General features: G+C 50.5%; 1 protein-coding gene across 1 annotated transcript in view; it reads right to left on the bottom strand.

The window, feature by feature from the left end:
• LOC138754746 (collagen alpha-1(V) chain-like) overlaps positions 1-22,183 on the bottom strand; it is a 244,223-nt gene that overhangs the window by 140,365 nt on the left and 81,675 nt on the right. Inside the window, exons 4-7 of the mRNA XM_069919517.1 lie at positions 12,576-12,738; positions 10,901-11,032; positions 6,991-7,089; positions 5,533-5,658 (exon numbers count right to left, since the gene is read on the bottom strand). Coding sequence (XP_069775618.1) covers positions 5,533-5,658; positions 6,991-7,089; positions 10,901-11,032; positions 12,576-12,738 — 520 coding nt within the window. The remainder of the gene's footprint in view (positions 1-5,532; positions 5,659-6,990; positions 7,090-10,900; positions 11,033-12,575; positions 12,739-22,183) is intronic.

Below are 22,183 nucleotides of genomic sequence, written 5' to 3'. Positions count from 1 at the left end.
CGTTGGTGTGAAAATTGAGTGTTTATTGAAGTGAGGGGTATTGGGATGAAGACACCATGACTAATTACGGACCGGAGTGCCTCCGGCCCGGTCAGGACAGAGTGCAGCTCCCTCCACACTCCCCTCCACGGCCGTCAGGGTATGGACAGCGCACACCCAGCCCAGTGTGCACAACTGCAATGTGCAGAAAGATCCACCTTCAACTGCCCCCTCCTCCCAGCCCAGGCCTCCTGGGACCCTTGCTTAACAGTTGAATCAATTCCCCCCCCTCCAACCCCCCCAATCCCCCACCAATCCCTCCTCCCCAGCTGCCTGCGGCGGCGGCAGCAACCCGAATGTAGGTTGTTGTTGTTGAATGGAGTGAGCTGGGAAGTCCAAGCCTCTGGGGTGGGCCTGCAGCATTGCAAGGCTGGCCGGCATGCATGTCCCTTGCCTGCAAGATCCATGCATGCGCGACCGCTTGGACTGGATGGCGAGCTGGCGAAGCAGTTATCAGTTAGTCTGGGGATGGGGGGGTGGCAATTAATGCACCATTTTAGAAGAAATGTGTTGAATAACCCCATCCCTTCAGCCAGGAGGAGCCATTACTGGGGAAGGTGTAGAGGATACAAGATCCATCCAATCCCTTGCACCATATTCCAATCCAATGAACCATCGAGCAAGACAGAACAGAAACAGGCTCTTCAGCCCTTCTACTGTTCAGCCAAACTACTGTTCAGCCTCGCTCCATTGCACTTCACCCGAACCCTGTCTCTGCACATCCTTTCAATTTCGAAATCAAGCCCACAATTCACCACTTCAGCTGGCAACTCGTTCCACACTCCAACCAATCTCTGTGTGAAGAAGTTCCCCCTAATGATCACCTAAACCTCTCTCCTTTACTTCATGTCCTCTGGCTTATAGCTCACCTACCCTCAGTGGGAAAAAAAGCCTGTCTACTATCCCCAACATCAAATCTCCCCTCATTCTTCTCCGCTCCAGGGAATAAAGTCCTAATCTTGCTAACCTTAATTCCTGAAGTCCGGACGACACCCTAGTAAATCTCTTTCACTCTCATTGACATCCTTCCAGTATTTAGATGACCGAAACTGCACACAGTGCTCCAAATTTGCCCTCACTTGTACAACTTCACCATAGCATCCCAACCCAGCACTCAGTTACTTTATTTCTGAAGGCCCGTGGGCCAAAAGCTCTCTTTCCAGCCACTTTAAGGGAGTGGTTTATCTGTGCTCCCAGGACCCTCTGCTCTGGTACACACCTCGCTGCCTTGTGTAGCTGAACTTCAGAAGCAGAGGGTGGCGCGGAGGTGCCTTCACCCTTGACGGTGGGGCTGGCAGGGCTCGGTAGATGAGGCTCCAACTCTACTGCGCTCTTCACTTCCGTCCCATTCCATCAGCTTATCCCTTCCCATTTTAACATCAGACAGCTCTCAGAGCTAAGGACTTTGGGCAGCAGTTAGCCCGATGCTATTACAGTGCCAGCGACCTGGCTACGAATCCTGTAAAGAGTTTTTACGTTCTCCCCGTAGCCTGCATGGGTTACCTCCAGATGGTCTGGTTTCCTCCCACCCTCCAAAACATATAGGATTCGGGGGGGGGGGGAGGGCTGGAAACACAGGCTGGTGGACCGGAAAGGCCCGTTACTGTGCTGTATCTCTAAATTAAATTTAAATAAAAAGCAGATCCCTCATGAATTCATGACCAATCATCCTATATTAACCCACCTCAGCCTCTGTTTTCCCCTCCCCAGACTGTGAACAACTCTGCCCGATAATCCACTGGGACGTTCGTTCCTTGATTCCAGAGAGAGCCACCCCCCCCACCCCCCCCCAACCCACCCTTGGTTCCATTTCCACGGGGGTCCCACGTTACTTCCGCAGGAAGTAGGGGGACCCAGGACAACAAATTTGGAACCATGGTTTACCCCCCACTTTGCCCCACTGGCACAGCCACTGAGCCGAGGAGGCACTGGGCTGCGCTTGCTTGAGAACCACGGGAAACTACGGTGCAGAAACAGGACCTTTGGCCCTTCTAGTCTGCGCCAGTCCATGGCCCTCCATGCACCTTCCATCCATGTACCCATCCAAACTTTTCTTGAATGTTAAAATTGAGTCCTCAGCTGACAGCCACACTCATTCTACACTCCCTCTCTGTGTGAAATTCCCCTAATGTTCCCCTCAAACTTTTCCCCTTAAACCAAAGTCCTCTCATTTCATCTAACCTCAGTGGAAAAAGCCCACTATCATTACCAAAATCCCTCAGTTTTGTACATCTCTATCAAATCTGCCCAGATTGATTTGCGTTCAAGGAAATAAAGTCCGAACTGGTTTAATCTTTCCCTGTAACTCAGTTCCTGAAGTCTGGGAAACATCCTAGTAAATCTTCTCTGCACACTTTCAATCTTATTAATCTCTTTCCTGCAGTTCGGTGACCAAAACTGCACACAATTCTCTAAATCTGGCCTCGCCAATGTCTTATACAACTTCACCATAACAACTCCAATTCTTAATATCTTGATTTATGGAGGCCAAAAGTTATATCCACCTGTGATGCCACTGTCAGGGAATTACCGTATATTTCACCATACAAGTCGAACCCATTTTTCAGCCTAATTTTAAGGGTTTTATGGTATATCCCATGTATATGTCGACCACCATTTTTTTGGGCTGTCCAGGCCTCCCACAAACAACCTAAAAAAATTTAAAATATCCTAATTGCAAATAACAAAGCTGTAAATTAAATAAGTAAAAAACAGCACCTCTGCCTACTGGACAGCAGCGGCGACGGCCCACGGGGTGGCGACATCGCGCTCCAGGCGGGAGCAGGGACTTCGGTCTACCAGGCAGCAGCAGCGACGGACCACGGGGCAGCGGCATTGCGCTCCAGGCGGGAGCAGGGATGTCTGTCTACCAGGCAGCAGCAGCGACGGACCACGGGGCGGCGGCATCGCGCTCCAGGCCAGGAACCTCGGCCTGCCAGGCAGGAACGGCGACGGTGACTTCAGGGTCCCAGGTAGGAGCGGTTATGGCGACGTTCAGAAGTGGGAAGGTGCTTCCAGCATGTAATTCGAATTGACGAAAATCTGGGTTTTTTCTCTATGAATTCAAGGTCTCAAAACTATATCCAGCGTATAATTAGAACCTCCCTTTTTGAGAAGTGTTTTAGTGCTTCATGACTTGACATATGCTGAAATATACGGTATGTATCTGTATTCCCAGATCCCTCTGTTCTACTGTACTCGACAGTGCCCTACCATTTACCGTATATGTCCTTTCTAGGTTTGTCCTTCCAAAATGCATCACCTCACACTTGTCTGCATTAAATTCCATCTGCCACTTTTCAGCCCATGTTTCCAGCTGGTCCCCCTGCAAACTTTGAAAACCTTCCTCGCTGTCCCCAACTCTTCCAGTCCTGGTTTCAACAGCAAATTTGCTGATCCAATTGACCACATTATCATCCAGATTGTTGATCTTGATGACAAACAACAATGGTCCCAGCACCGATCCCTGAGGCACCACTAGTCAGAGAGGCAATTATTCACTATCACTCTCTGGCTTCACCAATGTTGAATCCAGTTTATTAACTCACCATGAACCTTCCTGACTAACCCCCCATGTGGGACCTTGTTCAAGGCCTTACTAAAGTCCATGTAGACAGCCCAGCAGTCTTTCCTTCACCAACCTTCCCAGTAACCTCCGTGTGAAACACTCCCCGCACGTGGTGCCCATCCTTGCAGAAGTTCTCAGGCTGGCGAGCGATGTGGTTGACATGCAGTGGGGGGGGGGGGGCAGCGGGGGCCTCGGTGCCCGTTCCTGGGGGAGGTTGTTCCAGCCAGTAATGGCACTTCACGCTGGGCAAGCCAAAGCAATGGCAACCGGGCCAAGGGAGCCATTCATGAACACTCGCTACTCTGTGTCCATGACCATAGGCCAACCATTGCCTCATTAATCAGATGGAGGGGAATGGTGGGACGTACCCCTGGTGCCTGATCCATTCAAACAGCAGATCCTTCAACAGTAACTGGCTTCTGCATGTGGTTGCAGACAGAGTCTCGGGCGATAAATCTGTTCCTTCCAACCTCAACTCGCCTTCCTCAGGACCGAAACGTCGGTAATATATCTTCACTTTCTACGGATGCTGCGAGACTGGCTGAGTTCCTGCAGCATCTCTAGGTATTTCTCTCCCCGGAGACTGATGAGCATTCCCACTGTTTTGTTTTAACTCCAAAGTGCTGAATATTGCAGCGTTCTTAATTTGTATTTATATTTAGACATTCAGGCCCTTCCGTCTCACAAGCCCATATCTCCTAATCAACCCTCGTACATTTTTAAGAGGGCGAGAGGAAACCGGAGCGCCCAGAGGGCGACAAATCTGTGGCGTGTGTGGCCACAGATGGCCGTGGAGGCCAGGTCATCGGGTGTATTTAAGGCAGAGGTTCTTGATCAGCCAGGGGCATCGAAGATTATGGGGAGAAGGCCAGGCTGTGGGGCTGAGGGGGAGAATGGATCAGCTCATAATTAAATGGTGAGGCAGACTCAATGGGCTGAATGGCCTATTTCTCCTCCTATGTCTTATGGTGTTTTAGTCTAAACCCATGCAGAGAATGTACAAGCTCTCAGGATTCGCAGACAGGTCGCCGGCGTTGTGACAAACGGTGCTGCCGTTTCAGATAACAGATCGCCTGCGTGTGCAGTTTTTTTTTAATTTAACTACATTAGCCATCTATTTTCCAAAATCCAACCCTGCCTGAGAGTCTTTCTTTGACACTTTCAAGCCCTCAAAATGAAATGATTGCTGCAGGCCCTAATTCACCAATACTGAAGTCCAATCGGAGTCTTTGAATAATTCATTCAGAGCAAATTTTAGCGGGGGTAATATTTCACTAAATCTTAGAACATTCCAGCACAGTACAGGCCCTTCAGCCTACAGTGTTGTGCCGACCGAGAGAAACCTACTTAACAATCAAATCCGTTATCCCAACTTCACACCCATTACCCTCCATGTGGCTAGCTAAGAGTGTTATCTAAACGCCCCTATTGTACCATCCTTCACCACCACCCCATTCCAGGCACCCAGTGCTCTTTGTGTGTTTAAAAAAAACCTTACCCCTATAAATTTTCCACCTTGCCCAGATGTCTTCTTGTGTTTGCTATTCCCGCCCTGGAGAAAAGGTGCTGGCTGTCACCTTATCTATACCCCTCATGATCTTGTAGACCTTTCGTCCTTCTACGCTTCAAATAGAAAAGCCCTCGCTCTGTTTAGCCTTGCATAGCAGACATGTTTTCCAATCTAGGCAGCATCTGGTAAATCTCCTCTGCACCCTCTCCAAAGCTTCCACCTGGAATTAGATGACCATTCCTTGAACTCGATCCCCTGACTAATGAAGGCCAGCGTCCTTCCCTTCACCTTTTGGAAAATTGCAAGGAGGTTGAGAAAGATGTGAGATGGCAGACTCCTCCTGGGCCCCCAGCCCCTCCCCTGCTCACGGGCCCGGGAAGGTACCGTTCCTCTGCCCAGCCAGCAGCTCCATTACCTGTGTCACCTCACTCACGGAGACCTGAGGGACCTCGCTTGTGACGGGGGCGTCAGTCCCCTCCTGCCCTTCTGCGTAAGTCTCATACACAACCTCTTCCTCGTAGACGGCCGGGTAGGTCAGATCCTGCGCCGGGTCGCAATGGGAGAAGAATTGCGTCAGTGGGTGAGACCGTCTTCCCCCCAGCCCCCCACTACAAGGGGGATGGGTCAAAGACAACAAGGGACAAAGAGCAGCAGTGGCAGTGAGGATGGAGGGCCATTATCGCAGAGATAATGGATGACAGGACAGAGATACATGAACAGGAAGGATGAGATGATCAACATTATCCAAGATCTTCCTCCCAGGTCCCAGAGGAGAGATCAGGATAAGGGGCCAATGGAAGGATCTACCTGCTGGAAGCCACCAAGTCGAGTCCTCTGCTGGATGGTTTTGGTGGAAGCTGGCGGAGCAGAAGACCTGGAGGTGCCGGCCTTCACGGCAAGGTTCCGGCCAGTGGCCTGCGCGGCGGATGCTGCCTTTGGCCACGCAGCCGGTTTTTTGGGAGCAGTGCTGACCTTCGACGCCTTGGCTTTCCACTGGCTGCCCCTGGTGGCCTGCTTCCATCCATAGCTTTTTACCTTCTGCGAGGTGGCGATGAGAGATGGAATGGAGAGAGTTGTGGTAGAGGAGAAAGAGAGAGAGTGGGGGAGAGAGAGAGAGAGAGAGAGAGAGAGAGAGAGAGAGGAGAGAGGGAGAGAGTGGAGGTGACAATGAGGAGAGGTGATGGGATGAGTGGTGCCCCAACAGCTGGAACTCCAAATCCGCGGATCAGGGCTCTGATGTTGGAAATGAGCACCAGGCCACACATTGATAGGAGTCTTTCTCCTGGTGAAGGACCATTGTCTGGAGTCTGGCTTGCCCTCCCACCGTCTGGCTCGCCCTCCCACCGTTTGACCCTCCCAACATCTGTCTCACCCTTCCATTGTTTGTCTCGCACTCTCACCGTCTGGGGTCTGTCTCCCCCTCCCATCGTATGTCTCCCCCTCCCGTCATGTCTCTCTCTCTCCCCAGGAACCCCCACCTCTCTCCCCAGAAACCCCCCGCCCTCTTCTCTCCCCAGGAACCCCCCACACCTCTCTCCCCAGGAACCCCCCACACCTCTCTCCCCAGGGCCCCCCCCACCTCTCTTCCCAGGAACCCCCATCTCTCTCTGCAGGAACTGCCCCCCCCCCTCTCTCCAGGAATTCCATCCTCTACCCATGAACCTTCTCCCCATCTCTACCCTGGGTCCCACTTTCCCCAGGAACCTTCCCCCCCCGCCCCTCCCCTCAGGAACCTACCCCATCCTATCAATGCTCAGGCGTGGTGCTCTGAACACAGAAGCAAGTGATGGTGGATGAACAGCGATGGAAGCAACAGGTAACAATGGACGACTTGTCACACACAACACCTTGGACACAGACAGGCACCTTTTACCTGGCCAGGGTCAGGTGTCCCGCTCACCCCCAACACCTGTGGATCTTGTGTCTGAAACTCCTCGTAATACTCATAATAGTCATAATCTTCGTCATAGTACTACCAGTGGGAAAGACAGGACAGGTCAAGGCATGAAGATTCCAGCAGAAATTAAGAGAGTTCTCGTCAGACTTTCTTCATGTTTTGGGCAAGGCTTTCTTTGGGGGTCTCGGGGATGGGATACTTAATGAGGGGGCAGTCCGCTGTGAGGGAGGCTCTCACCAGACAGGGCTGCCTGCCACCCTGGGCAGTCAGTGGTGCCACCGGAAGCAATTCCTGGCACTCTTTCTGATCATGTGGGAATGGCTTTCTGACACCCTTCCATAAAAACGGGATCGAGGGAGGGGCGGCTGCTGGGATTTGGGAACCATGAACAGCTCTTCTCCATGAGATGGAGTGGTGTTCTCATGGGATGGGACCATCTGCACGTCATGGTGTGGTGAGACAATATTCCACTGGAGTTGGACCTCAATGTAATGGGAAGATAGTCTACTGCAATTAATTCTTCTTCCTGCGATAAGACCTTCCTTGTGTGATGGAACAATTGTACTGGGATTGGCCATCCATGTGATGGGAAATTGTTCTACTGCAATTGAGCCCCCACTTTTAGGAGGGGCAGGGGATGATGGGGAATGTTCTACTGGGATTGGACCACCTTAGGATGGGGGAATGTTCTACTGGGATTAGACCTCCATTTAATGGGAAAATGTTCTACTAGGATTTGACCTTCATGTGAGGGGATGATGTTTCCCAGAGATTGGACCTTCCCAAAGTGATGGGATGATGTTCCTCTAGGACTGGACTGTCACCATGTGATGGGATGATGTTCTCCTGGCATTTGACCTTCCCAAAGTGATGGGATGATGTTCCCCAGAGATTGAACCTTCCCAAAGTCATGGGATGATGTTCCCCAGAGATTGAACCTTCCCAAAGTGATGAGATGATGTTCCTCTAGGACTGGACCTTCGCCATGTGATGGGATGATGTCCTCCTGGCATTGGACTTTCCCAAAGTGATGGGATGATGTTCCTCTGGGATTGGACCTCTATGTGGTGGGACGATGTGAGACGTTGGGCAATGCTCCCTTGTAGTGGCCCCACTGGATTGGGTGATGACACCTGAAGAGGTGATCTCTAGTGGCGCTGCCTTGGGTTCTGTTTGGGTTCTCTCGCTAATAGGACCAACCCTGACAGACTTGGAGACACCGAATCATCAACGACAGGTTCACAGCCTTGACCTAATGCACAGGGAGGTGAAGAGGGAACATGAACAAAAGCTACTGACGGAATCTCTTAATTCATCACATATAATTGCAGATCGAGGCAGATTATTAAATGCTCCTTATCTAGAGTTAACAAAGGTTCTGCAAGTTGCTCTTTGGGAACTGCACCACCAGTAACAGGTGAAAAAGCAGAATTGAGCAGAGGCTGGAAATCCCATGGACAAATGGGAAGGCGGTGTGAATGCGTAGCAGGTCAGGCAGCCCCTGAAGGGTGGAAGGGCAGCTAATGCTTCTGGTTAACTGTGAGTTCCCTTCTCCCACTTACCCCCATCCCCACTTTCTGATCTATGCAGGTCTGTGCAAACCCTTCCATTTCAAATCCCCCTCCCACCCAATCTGCCTGTTACCCATTCCTTCCCCTCCTCTGCCATGTGCCCATCAGTTGACCCTATTGCCCCTATCTACCTCCTGGCACTGTTCCCCTGTGCCTATCGCCCTCTCCCAGCACTGTTCCCCTCCGCCCTTCGCCCCCTCCCTGCCCTGATCCCCTGCGCCCATCACTCCCTTCCCACACTGTTCTCCTGCTCCCATTACCCCCTTCTCACACTGTTCCCCTGTGCTCATCGCCCTCTCCCCGCACTGTTCCCCTGGACCCTTCGCCCCCTCCCTGCCCTGTTCCCCTGCGCCCTTCGCTTCCTCCCCAACCTGTTCCCCTCCCTGCACTGTTCCTCTGCGCCCATCGCCCTCTCCCGACACTGTTCCCCTGTACCCATCACTCCCTCCCTGCGCCCATTGTCCCCTCCCCGCCCTGATCCTCTGTTCCCTTGTGCCCATCACCCCCCTCCCCTGCCTGTTTCCATCATAACCTGCTCCTGTTATCTCCACTCATCACCGCCTCGACTCATCTCCATCCTTCCCTTCTCATCCTTAACCCTACCTGCCAATCATCCCCTTCCCCATGTGTCAAACAACCCATCTTCCAACTGCCAATCATCCCCTGCCCCTCCTAAAAGTGGCTTCATGCCTTGTGGTGAAGGGCCAAGGGCCTGTGCACAGTTGCTGCCTGGACTGCTAGGCATTGCTGGCTGCATCAGGGAGGTGGGGGACAGGGGACGGTCCTCATCTCTGTCAGTTCTGCTCAGAGGCCCTGGCTTCCTCAGCAAGGGCCGTGAGAGTGGGTGTCCCACGGAGTCCCCTCTTCCTCCCACCCGCATCCCAGGGAAGAGCCAATCTCCTTCTCCCACTCTCACGCCAGCTAGCAGAGCCTGGGGCCTTCCCCCTCACCCACAGGGGCCAAGGTCAAGGGTGACTACCTTCTCAGCATGGGGAGGGACGAGGTGTCTGAAAGAGTGTAGGGGATCCACCATGGAACGTGTGCTGGTGGGGGTAGGAGATGCTGGGGAGGGGGGGGGGGGGGTGTTTACTGAAAGAGGAGAGGCAAGGCCTGGTGGGTGCAGTGAACAGGGTGGGCCTGAAGGGGGTTCCAAGTGATAGGTGACAGGGTCTGAAGGAGTGGGTGGCCCGATGGGGGAGGCGAAGGCGAGTCGCAGATGGGGGAATGAGGGGGACTCTGGGTCTGGGGAAGGAATCAGGTCCTATCTCCAGGTGAGGGGTTGGTCATACCCAGATTGGCAGGGTGGTGGACTGACTATCTGGCGAACGCCAGCAACATTTCCCCCCTCTCACCCCCCTACCTGTAGAATCGTTGGGCATTGGTACAGGAGGATACCTAGGGCTGAACTGAACCAGAGTGAGGGAAGGGGGAAATGGCCAACCATTCCTGGTCAAAGGACAGGTCAAGGCGCAAATGGCCATTGGTGCCATTGGCTCAGCCAATGACAGTCTAGGACACTGAACGGTCACTAGAAGGGGCCCCGGTTGCCTGGAGAAACCGGGCCCCCCATTTGCTCTGGTTAGTGTGCAGCCAATTTATGGCTCCGTTGACTCAGCACCGTCTGACGGTGGGCAACTGATATTAGAGGCAGCCAGGAGGTGAAGTTAGAGCGCAAGGTGGGGTGGAAAGAGGGTGAGGGGTGGGGGGGAAGAGCAGGACATTGCATAGAGAGGGCCACAGGTTTAGAATCAGAAAGGGGACCATTCTGGGCCCACCTCAGGCCGAGGCTGAACCCTCCAATGGACCAGTGTGGCTACCACCACTGAGCATGGAGATCCCCCTCACTGAGCTCCCTCCAAACCTCCCCACCCCCACACAGGGTGGGAGCCAGAGTTTTCCGAGCTGTGGAAAAAGGCCCTTCGGCCCACTGGATCCATGCTGGCTGCAGAAGCCATTTTATTCTCTCCTGTTCCATTAATTCCACCCCCCCCCACCCCACCTACAAGCTGGAGGACTCAATTAACCCTCCCCCACCCCTGTTGAGATGTAAGGGGATACCAGAGCACATTGGGATGGGGGAGGGGTGGAAACACACGGAATGTACATGCAAACTCTGTGGGAGTAGCAGCGGAGGTCGGGATCGGACTGGGGTTTCCAGACGAGGCTGCCATTGGCGAAGTGTTACTGAACCCGCTGGCAGCCCCCCCCCACCCCAACCCCGTCAAACATTCACCACCTGCTCTTTGGTCAGGAGGGAACGGGAAAGGAGGTGGGGGTGGGGACAGGGGGGTTCGGTGTTCTTCCTGCAGACTTACATACTCCTTGACGCTGGGTTCCTGACTCTGAGGCTGGTCGGGGAGGGGGGTGCCGCAGTCCGGACTGTAGTGCTGGCAGTAATCGTACGCTGCTCGCGGATCTGATGTAATCAACAGCTGCTGTATGTCACCCTGAGGAAGAGGGGGAGAAAATCGAGGAAGGGCATCAGGAGAATTTACAGAATCAGAAAACCAAGTTCCTTGGCGTTCACTTAAGTGGTGACCTATCGTGGATGCTCAACATCTCCTGATTTCTCAGGAAGGTGCCACAGTGACTGCACTTCCTGAGAAGACTGAAGCAGCCAAGGTCACCGGCCACCATCATGTCAAGCTTCGGCAGGAGCTCTAACGTGAGCGTCCTTGCTGGCGGCATCACCGTGTGGTATGGTGGTCAAACCACAGGACTATAAGAGTGGCAGAGAGGATCAGTGGAGGGTCCCCCCCCACAACACAGACCCAGCCACCCCCTGTCCCCCTCATCAACATGATCTGCCAGGATCCTTGTTCAGAGAGGGAGTGCCAAAATCATCGAGGACCCCCTTCCACCCCGCACACAGCCGCTCCCGTCGGGGGAAGAGATGCGGGAGGATCAGAGCCAGCACCACCAGGCTGAGGAACAGCTTCTCCCCATGGACAGCGAGGACTCCGAACACCCAGAGGAACTGCTCGCACTCATCCTTTGAGACCTTTATATTTATGGAACAATATTTACTTAGCTATTGGTATGCTGGCCTTTATAAATCATACCATAGAATATAGGTGCAGGGAGGTGATGTTGAGACTGTTTAAGGCATTGGTGAGGCCTCCAAATTATGGTCTCCAAATTATAGAAAGGATATCAATAAGGTAGAGAGGGTGCAGAGAAGGTTTACAAAAATGTTGCTTGGATTTGCAGTATCTAGAATACGGAGAAAGATTGAGTAGACTGGGTCTTTATTCGTTGAAGCGTAGAAGGTTGAGAGGGGATTTGATAGAGGTATTTAAAATTATGAAGGGAATAATAGATAGAGTAGATGTGAATAGGCTCTTTCCCCTTGAGGGTGGGGGAGATTGGAATGAGGGGTCATAAGTTAAGGGTTAGGGGGAAAAACTTTAGGAGTAATATAAGAGGAAGCTTCTTCACTCAGAGAGTGGTGGTCAAGTGGAATGACCTTCCGGAAGAGTCAATTCTGTCATTTAAGAGGAGATTGGATAAGTGCATGGATGTGAGGGGGGTGGAGGGTTATGGGCAGGGAGTGGAACTAGTGGAGTTTCACGTAAATCGGTGAGGACTAAAATGGCCGATCTGGCCTGTTTCTGTACTATAAATTGTTATGTGGTTATATGTGGTATTTGTATACATGATACTTGTCCTGCATACATACTTTTGTCTTGTAGGTAATGTTACGTATGGTTGTGTGTTAGCAATTCGTCAAGTTGTACTTGTGCAATCAGATGATAATAAACGTCTGTGGGATTGTTCGGCATTCTCACTGTCTGTGGGAAGAAGCTGTTCCTCAGCCTGGTGGCACTGGCTCTGATGCTCCTGTATCTCTTCCCCATCGGGAGTAACAGGAAGATGCTGTGGGTGGGGTGGTAGGGGAAAGTGTGTATGACAATAAACTCTGTTATCGATGGATTTTATCTTTGGGGTAGCATTGTGTGTGGGACCAAGAGAGGCCCACTCTCCTCTTACCTCGAAAACCTCCTCATCCAGGATCCTGGTTCCGAACACCACGATGCCCCTGGTGTCGACGGTGGGCTTGTTGCTGCGAGGCAGGGGCTTGGTCACCGTCTTCTTGCAGTCCACGATCATGGTCACTTTCTTCTTCTGCACGCTGATGGCTAGTCGGTGCCACCTGTTGGTGGAAGGAACAGGCCGTCAAGCAGTGGGGAGGGGGTTTGGGGGGTGGTAGGGAACAGTGGGAGGCTCATGTGTGAGATCAGATCCAACTCAGGAGGAGCATTGGGATGGAGAGCTGGGAACTTGAGCTCAAGCCATCGCCCGCTTCCTGTCCCCTCCGTCAACTCCATCCACTGCCTCGGGAAAGCAGTCAACAATGAACATATATGTCCCACTCCAGTCCCTACCCTCTGATTAGGCTTCTATCTGTTATCAGACTCTAATAGACGCCATCTTGAGTACATGATGCTTTTATTTTTCCATGGTTTTCCTGTACATAGAACATAGAAATGTACAACAGTACTGGCCCAACAGCCACCTACTCTAACAACTGCCTTCAATACCCCTCCATTTTTCTCAATTCCTGCCTGATAGACTCTTAAAAGATCCTATTGTCCCTGCTTCCACCACTGTTGCTGGTAGCACATTCCATGCACCCTCTCTGTGAGAAGAACTTACCTCTTGCATCCACCCCCCCCCCCCACCACCCAGTACTTACTCCCAAGAACATGCCCCCCCTCGCGTAAGCTATTTTGACTTGGGCTTGATCAACACCTCCCATCATCTTAAGCACCTCTACCCAAGGAGGAAAGACCAAGTTCACTCAACTATCCTCGGAAGGCATGCTCTCCAGTCTGGTAAATCTCCTCCACACCCTCTCTACACTGTCCACATTCTCGCTGCAGTAAGGTGACCAGAACTGAACACAACATTGCAAGTGGGGTTAAACCAAGGTCTGGTACTGCTGCAACACCTCGTGAACTTGATCCCACGGTTGATGAAGTCTGACACTCCTTCAACATGATCAACCAGTGCAGCAGCTTTGAGAGTCCCCAAGATCTCACCATTGAAGCGCACAGCTCTGCCTTCAAACTGGGCCTACCAAAATGAACCACATCACTCTTTAAGTCCCATAAGACGTGGGAGCAGAAATCAGCCATTTGAGTCCGCCCCACCATTTAATTATGAGCTGATCCATTTCACCACTCAGCCCCACTGCCCGGCCTTCTCCTCGTATCCTTTGATGCCCCTGGCTCATTAAGAACCTCTCAATCTCTGCCGTAAATGCACCCAAGGGCCAGGCCTCTACACCCTTCAATCCTGAAGTTGTCCCCCCCTTGTCCTGGATTCTCCCAACCTTTCTGCGTCTACTCTGTCCACGCCTTTCAACATTCAAAGTGCTTCAATGAAATCCCCATTCTCTATGAGTCGGCAAACGTTCCTCATATGATAATCCTTTCACCCCCGAAATCAAGCTCGCAAATCTTTCTGGGTTAACTCCGCATTCTTCTATTCAACACAACAGCGCGCCCTTTTGTCACGTGCGGCATCGCAGCCTGCACTCTTGCTTCACTATGGCATTCTGCTCTCATTCCTGCCCTCCCGAGTGCAGGCCGACCTGTCCAGAGAGGGAACCAAGTTCCAGGTTCAAGAACAAGTTTTGAATCCTACCGCTACTGCCTGACCCACCTAGGTCCTCCAAACAATCTGTCCGCACAGCTGAAACATCACTCTTTTATCTTGCACTTGCTGCAACCTGGGAACGTCAACCTGCCTCTCTTAATTATTCTTTTTTTTCTGAATTTAAATCATAAAGTTGGATGCGCAGCACAGGAACAGGCCCGCAAGCCTGTGCTGCCCAAATGCACCAATTATCCGGCAATTCCCACCCCCCCTCCCTGCCCCCACAACCCCGGTACATTTTGAAGGGTGGGAGCGCCGAGAGGAAGCCCATGGAGATACGGGGAGAGCATACAAACTCCTTACAGACAGCGCCACATTCTTTGAATATAGAACACAGCACAGGCCCTTCAGTCCATGATGTTGTCCCGACCAAATTTACCTACCAAAAGAAACTAAACACTCCCTACCTCATAACCCTTTATCTCTGTGCCTGTCGAAGAATCTCTTAAATACCCCTAATGTTCCAGCCTCCACCACCAGGCCCCCACTAGTCTCTGTGCATAAAATAAAACTTATCTCTGATCTTTCCTCAAACCTCCCTCCCTTCAAATTGTACAGACGTCCTCTGGTGTTTGCTGCTCCCACCCTGGGAAACAGGTGCCGGCCATCCACCTGATCTATGCCTCTCATAATCTTGTAGATCTCTAATATCCCCAAATCTTGTAGACCTCACCTGGGTCACTGGTGATGTAATCTTCGGATATAGATTGTCTCTTTTTCTGTTATATCTTTACGGAACCTGAAAAGTTTGCTCTTGGAGCTGGTGTTTCTAAACTAGCAGTCTCAGAACTTAAGGCGGTGGTTCTCAATCTTTTTCTTTCCACTCACATCCCACTTTAAGTATCCCCTATGCCATCGGTGCTCTGTGATGAGTAAGGGATTGCTTAAGGTGGGATGTGGGTGGGAGAAAAAGTTGGGAAACCACTGTTTTAATCATCCCTCATTGACTCATTATGTGCATGGCTTCAGGAAGTGGGCCAATGACAATTTTCTCAAGCAAAATATTTCAGTAACAATTGGGTCTAGAGCAGAGGTTCTCAACCTTCCCTTCCCATTCACATCCCAACTTATGCAATCCCTTACTCATCATAGAGCACTTACAGCATAGGGATTACTTAAAGTGGGATGTGAGTGGAAAGAAAAAGGTTGAGAACCATTGTCTTAAGACATAGGAGCAGAAGTAAGCTCTTCAGCCCTGCCCCCCTATTCCATCATTAGCTGATCCACTCAGCCCCCACTCCCTTCCCTTCTCTCCATAACCTTTGATTCCCTGAGTATTCAATCTCTGCCTTAAACCAAGGAGATGACTGTGGACTTCAGGAGGGAGTCAGGGGAACATGATCCAGTCCTCATCGAGGGCTCAGTAGGGGAGAGGGTCAAGGACTTCACATTCATGGGTGTCAACATCTCCGAAGATCGGTCCTGGGGTCTCCGTGTTGACACAGAGAAGGCTCGCCAGTGGCTACACTTTATCTGAGGGGATTCAGAATGTCATCAAAAACTCTCATAAACCTCTACAGGAGTACCATGCAGAGTATTCTGGATGGTTCCATCACTGCCTGGTACAGAGGCATCAACTCTCAGAACAAGAATATACTCCATAGGGCTTTTAACTCAGCCTGCAACATCACAGCCACCAGACTTCACTCCATCAAGGACATCGTCAGGAGGCGGTGCCTTAAAAAAGCAGCCTCTATTCTCAAAAAAACCCCACCCTCTTCTCGTCGGAGAAATAAATTCTGATTCAGATTCTAAATACTCTACACCAAACAACCTGGCCTCCATGGCAAATTCCAGAGCTTTGCCACTCTCTGGCTAAAGAAATTCCTGGTGAGATTTTCTGTGAACCTGTTCATTATCTATATATATGACAATAAACCCTCTTCAAATACTGAAACAAAATCCTGCCTGCATCTCAGTATGCATGCCAATAGACAAGAATGATTTCAAAGGACAATTGGCCCATCAAGTGTATGGTGGTCTCCTGCGAGATCCCTCTCCCCTGTACCCCCTGGAATCCCATGATTATAACTTCCTTCACTGCAGCCTAAGTTTCTGGGTTACAATCAATCAAAAGACTTGCAAATTTCTATAGGTAGAGTGGTGTACAGGTGTTCTAAAGGTGTACAGTGGAATGGTATACAGGTGTTCTACAGGTGTACCTTGGAGTGGTGTACAGGTGTTTTACAGGTGTACAGTGGAATGGTGTACAGGTGGTCTACAGGTATACCATGGAGTGGTGTACAGGTGTTCTACAAGTGAACCATGGAGTGGTGTACAGGTGTTCTACAGGTGTACCACAGGTGTACCGTGGAGTGGTGTACAGGTGTTCTACAGGTGTACCATGGAATGGTGTATGGGTGTTCTACAGGTGTACAGTGGAATGGTGAATAGATGTTCTACAGGTGTACCGTGGAGTGGTTTACAGGTGATATATAGATGTTCTACAGATGTACCATGGAGTTTTATCAGCACGCCGACGTCAGTGAGCGCCGGGGGGTACAAGTAAGGGCCAAAGCGGTTCATCCCCAGTGTGAAATGATGCTTGCGTTTGGATGATGTTCCTTTTCCACCGGCTCCCTGACCCAGTTAACTCCTGGCACAGGGTGCCAGTGGAACAGGGGGCTATTGAGTTCGACTATGGGATGAAGGGCTTCATGGCCAAGTCTTCAGAAGATAGATGGAAGAGCAGGCAGCGTCGAGGAAACACGGAGACTGCAGAAGGATCTAGACAGATTGGGAGAATGGGTAGAGAAATACAACATCGGAAAATGTACGGTCGTTAACTTTGGTAGAGAAAATAAATGGGCAGATGGTTTTTCTAAATGGGGAGAAAATTGAAAGTACCCAGATGCAAAGGGTCCTGGGAGTTCTCATGCAGGACGCCTGTGCAAGTTGAGACAGCGGTGAAGGAGGAAAATCCAATTTCTGGCATTCATTTCGAGAGAAATAGCAGGGTTGTGATGTTGAGGCTTTGCAGGGCACTGGTGAGATCTCACGTGGAGTACTGTGAGGAGTTTTGGGCTCCTTGTTTAAGAAAGGATGTGCTGACTTTGGAGAGGGTTCAGAGGAGGTTTGCTACGATGATTCCAGGAATGAAAAGGTTACTGTATGAGGAGGGTTTCACAGCTCTTGCCCTAAATTCATTGGAATTTAGGAGATTGAAACATTTCGAATGTTGAAAGCAGTGGAGAGAATAGGTGCAGAAAGGTTGTCTCCCACGATGAGAGAGTCTAAGATGAGAGGGCACAACTTCAGGATTGAGGGCACCCGCTTAGAACAGAAATGCATAGGAATTTCTTCAGCCAGAGGGTGGTAAATCAGCGACATTTGTTGCCACAGGAGGTTGTGGAGGGTGGTGAAGAAGGCGAATGCAGCGTTGGCGTTCATTTCTCGAGGAATGGCATACGAGAGCAGGGATGTAATGTCGAGACTCTCCCATGAGTCCTCACTTGGCGACCTGTGCAGTTCTGGGCAACATATTTGAGAATAGGGGTTACTGGTGTTGGAGAGGGTTCAGAGAAGAATTACCATAACAATACCAGGAATGAAAGAGTTAGCAGATGAAGCTCTTGGACTGCACTCAATGGAGTGCAGAAGGATGTGAGAGGGACCTCACAGAGGCATTTCAAATCCTGGATGTGGCAAGGATGGTTCCTATGGTGGGAGATTCTTGGACAAAAAGGGCACATCCTCTGGATAAACAGGGAACAGTGAAAAGAGAGGTGGGGTACTTCTCCTTAGTCATAGGGTGGTGAGTCCATGAAACTTGTGGCCACAGGCGGATGCGGAAGCAAGATCGTTGGGTGCATTTAGGACCGAAGTATTTGATTAGTCAGGGCAACAAGGGTTACAGGAAGAAAGCTGGGAGTGGGGCTGAAGGGGAGGAAGATTAAAATGACGAGTCAACCCAATGGGCCAATGTGCCTACTTCTGCACCAACATCTTGTGATTTTGTGAATACGCAGGAATGAAAAAAGTGGGACTCGGACAGGATGGAAAGAGGGGAAGGAAAAAATGCACTGATGGAAAGCTGGAAACATACAAATACATGGGATGGAAACAGCTGGATGAACACGAATATACAGGATGGAAACAGCTTGAAAGAAATCTAGAGGATGAACGCAGATGCACACGCACAAATATGCAGGATGGAAACAGCTGGACAAAAATTACACAGAATGGAAACAGCTGGACATGCAAAAATACACAGGATGGAAACACACAAAAATACACCGGGGGGAAACATCTGGAAGTGCACAATTACAAAGGATGGAAACAGCTGGTCACACACAAATACACAGGATGAAAATAGTTGGAAACGTATACAGGATTGGAACAGCAGGAAATACACAAATACATAGGATGGAAACAACTCGATGCACAAATGCACAGGTCAGAAGCAGCTGGACACACACAAATATACAGATGGAACGAGCCGGACACACACACAAATACACAGAGTGGAAAGAGGTACAAATGTACAAATACACAGGAGGGGAACAGTTGCATATTTACATATACACAGCATAAAAAGAGCTGAATACACATAAATAGGATGGAAATAGTTGGACATGCACAAATACACAGCCTAAAAGCAGCTGGCTATGTGGAAACACACGGGGTGGAAACAGCTTAATGAGCACAAATACACAGGATGGAAGCATCTGGACATGCACAATAGCTGGACATGCACAAATACACAGGATAGGAACAGGTGGACATGCACCAATATACAGGATGGAAACAGCTGGAAATGCACCAATACACAGGATAGGAACAGCTGGACATGCACCAATACACAAGATGGAAACAGCTAGACATGCACAAATACACAGAATAGGAACAGCTGGACATGCACCAATACACAGTATGGAAACAACTGCACATGCACCAATACACAGGATAGGAACAGCTGGACATGCACAAATACACAGGATGGAAACAGTTGCACATGCACCAATACACAGGATAGGAACAGCTGGACATGCACCAGTACACAGGATAGGAACATCTGGACATGCACCAATACACAGGATAGGAGCAGCTGGACATGCACAAATACACAGGATGGAAACTGCTGGACATGCACCAATACACAAGATAGGAACACCTGGACACACACAAAAACACAGGATGGAAACAGGTGGATTGCTACAAATACACAGGTTTTTTTTTAAAGCGCTGGATGCGCACTAATACACAGGACGAAAACGTGCAAATGCATTGAATCGGCGACATGCATCTTATCCTCGTCTATGAGCTACTGAGCAATTAATTTCAGTTAATCTCCCAGGGATCGGCTGAATCAGGAACAGGCCAGCTGGAAGGCAGAGGCCATAACGGGGTATGCCCCCACCAAGACTGTGGCCGGAAATGTGGAGCGAGGGCCGGGATCCAAGCAAGACTGAACCACAGGGGATTGTCCATCCATATTAATGGCAAATTCGCAGTCACTGGAGTATAGAACTGCCAACCTACGGGCAAGTCTACTCAAGACAGGTCTCAGTTGGTTTCTGTACCAAGACCTTGCTAACAGAGGACACACCGGACAGAGGGTTTCACCATTCACAGACAGATCGGAACTCCCAATTCTGGGAAAAGAAAAGGGGACAAGGTGTTTTTTTCCATTAATACTGGGTGCAAGGGCCTTGGGGTAAAGTTGACCACCTGCTCCATTGCCTTTGAGCAAATCTCGATTAAATGCAGACCCTTCTATCTACCCCAAGATTTCTGATCAGCGATTCTCACCAGACTTTATATCCCTCCCAATGGTGAATGCAAGCAGGAACTTGCAGAGCGGTGTGATGTGGTTAGTAAACAAGAGACAGCCTTCCCCGGCGCACTCCAAATCCCAGCCGACGACTTTAACCAGGCCTGTGTCAGGAAAATCTTGCCCAACTATCCCCATCAGGTAACCTGCTGTGCCAGAGGTCCCAGCGCCCTTGATCACTGCTACACCAAGATAAGGAAGGCCTACCGTTCTTTCCTGAGACCGCATTTTGGCATGATGGATCATCTGGCTGTGGTCCTTCTGCCTTCATGCAGACAGTACCTAAAAAGAGAGGCTCCAGACATCAGGACAGCTACAAGGTGGCAGAATGGGTTGCAGGGTTGGGCGGTGTCCCAAGGACTTAGGTCAGTGATTATACCAGGCTTTATCAAAACCACTGTGGGTGAGTGATGGACGAGTGAGTCCCCACCACCAAATTGTTCAGCTTTATCTCCAACCGGAAGCCCTGGATGAACCGTGAAATCCGTAGCCTGCTGAGAGTCAGATCACACGTGTTTAAGTTCAGAGATCCAGATGGGTATAGAAGGGCCAGGTATGACCTGCGGAAAGGCATCACCCAGGTGACGTGGAGTTTCCGGACCAAAGTGGAAGCCACGAGGGATGCCCATCAGCTGTGGCAGTGGGGGGGGCTCAATGACATGACTTGCTACAAAAGAATATCTGGGGAAGTAGGAGACTAAAGCTTCCCTGCCAGTCACTTTCTACGCCCGATTCGACCACAGGAACAGGAAGAAGCCACCACCATGCACCTCCAACGTCCACAGATGATCCTATCCTGTCCGCATCCGAGGGCGGCCTGTGGGCTGCCTTCTGAAGACTGAATCTGAGGAAAGCATCTGGTCTGGATAAAGTGCCCGGCTGAGGATTAAAATTTTGTGCTGACCAAAGTCTTCCACATCTCACTCCAGCAGGGTGCAGTATCCACCTCTTCCGAGCAGGCGTCAGCCGTACTGGTGCCCAAGAAGTGTGTGGCAACCTGCTTGAATAACTAACAGAAAAGTGGCACTCTCGTCAGCAAGGATGAAGAGTTTTGAAAGGCTGGTGTTGAAACACATCAGCTCCTCTATGAGTGGCAGCAGGGCTCTGTCCCAATTCACCATCTCACTGGCTCTACACAAAGTCCTGGAACACCTGGACAGCAAAGATGCATCCATCAGGGTGTTCTTTATTGGCATTTATCCCCTCAAAACTGATCAGCAAACTCTATATAATCGATTCCCTCACCTACACACCACAATCCGTGAGGATTGGTAAGGACATCTCTTCCACAACCTCCTTCAGTACTGGACCACCACAAAGTTGCTCCACTCACTTTACACCTATGACTGTGTGGCCTGTAACAACAACATCGTCAAATTCGCTGGCGATACCACAGAGGTGGGTTGTATAAAAAGGGGCGATGAGTCAGCAAACAGGAGGGAGATTGAAAACTTGTCTGAATGGCGCAACAACAACAACCTCGCGCTCAATGTCACCTAAAGCAAGGAGCAGATGGTTGACATCAGGAAGGGAAAACCAGGTGCGTACAATCCACTGATCATTGGGGGATCAGAGGTGAAGAGGGTGAGCAAACTTAAGTTCTTGGGGGTCACTATCTCGGAGGACCTTTCCTCGACTCAACGCACCAATCTACTCCCTCAGAAGTTGGCGGAGGTTTGACGTAACACCGGAAACCCTGGCAAATGTCTACAGATGTATGGTTTAAAGTGTGCTGACCGGCTGCATCATGGCCTGGTTTGGGGACACCAAGGCATCTGAGCATAAATCCCTGCAAAAGGTAGCAAACACAGCCCAGGACATCACAGGCAATACCCTGCCCACCCTCGAGAACATCGACTGGGGAACGCTGCCGTCGGAGGGCAACAGCGATCGTCAAGGACCCACCCCACCCAGTACATGCTCGGTTCTCGCTGCTGCCATCAGGAAAAAGGTATCGGTGCCAGAATGCTCACACCACCAGGTTCAGGAACAGCTGCCTCCCCTCCACCATCAGTTCCTCAATGACAAACTCAATTAGAGATTCTTTTAAGGACTCTTACTTTTACACTTTAATGTTTATATATTTTTATCACTATTGCATAGTCAATTGTTTATATTTCTTAATTTATTTGCATGTTCACGTTGTGTATTTTTTTTGCACTAC

The sequence above is a fragment of the Narcine bancroftii genome, chromosome 2 (assembly GCF_036971445.1).
Source record: "Narcine bancroftii isolate sNarBan1 chromosome 2, sNarBan1.hap1, whole genome shotgun sequence".
Lineage (NCBI taxonomy): Eukaryota > Metazoa > Chordata > Chondrichthyes > Torpediniformes > Narcinidae > Narcine > Narcine bancroftii.
This window is presented reverse-complemented; position numbering and strand designations above follow the sequence as displayed.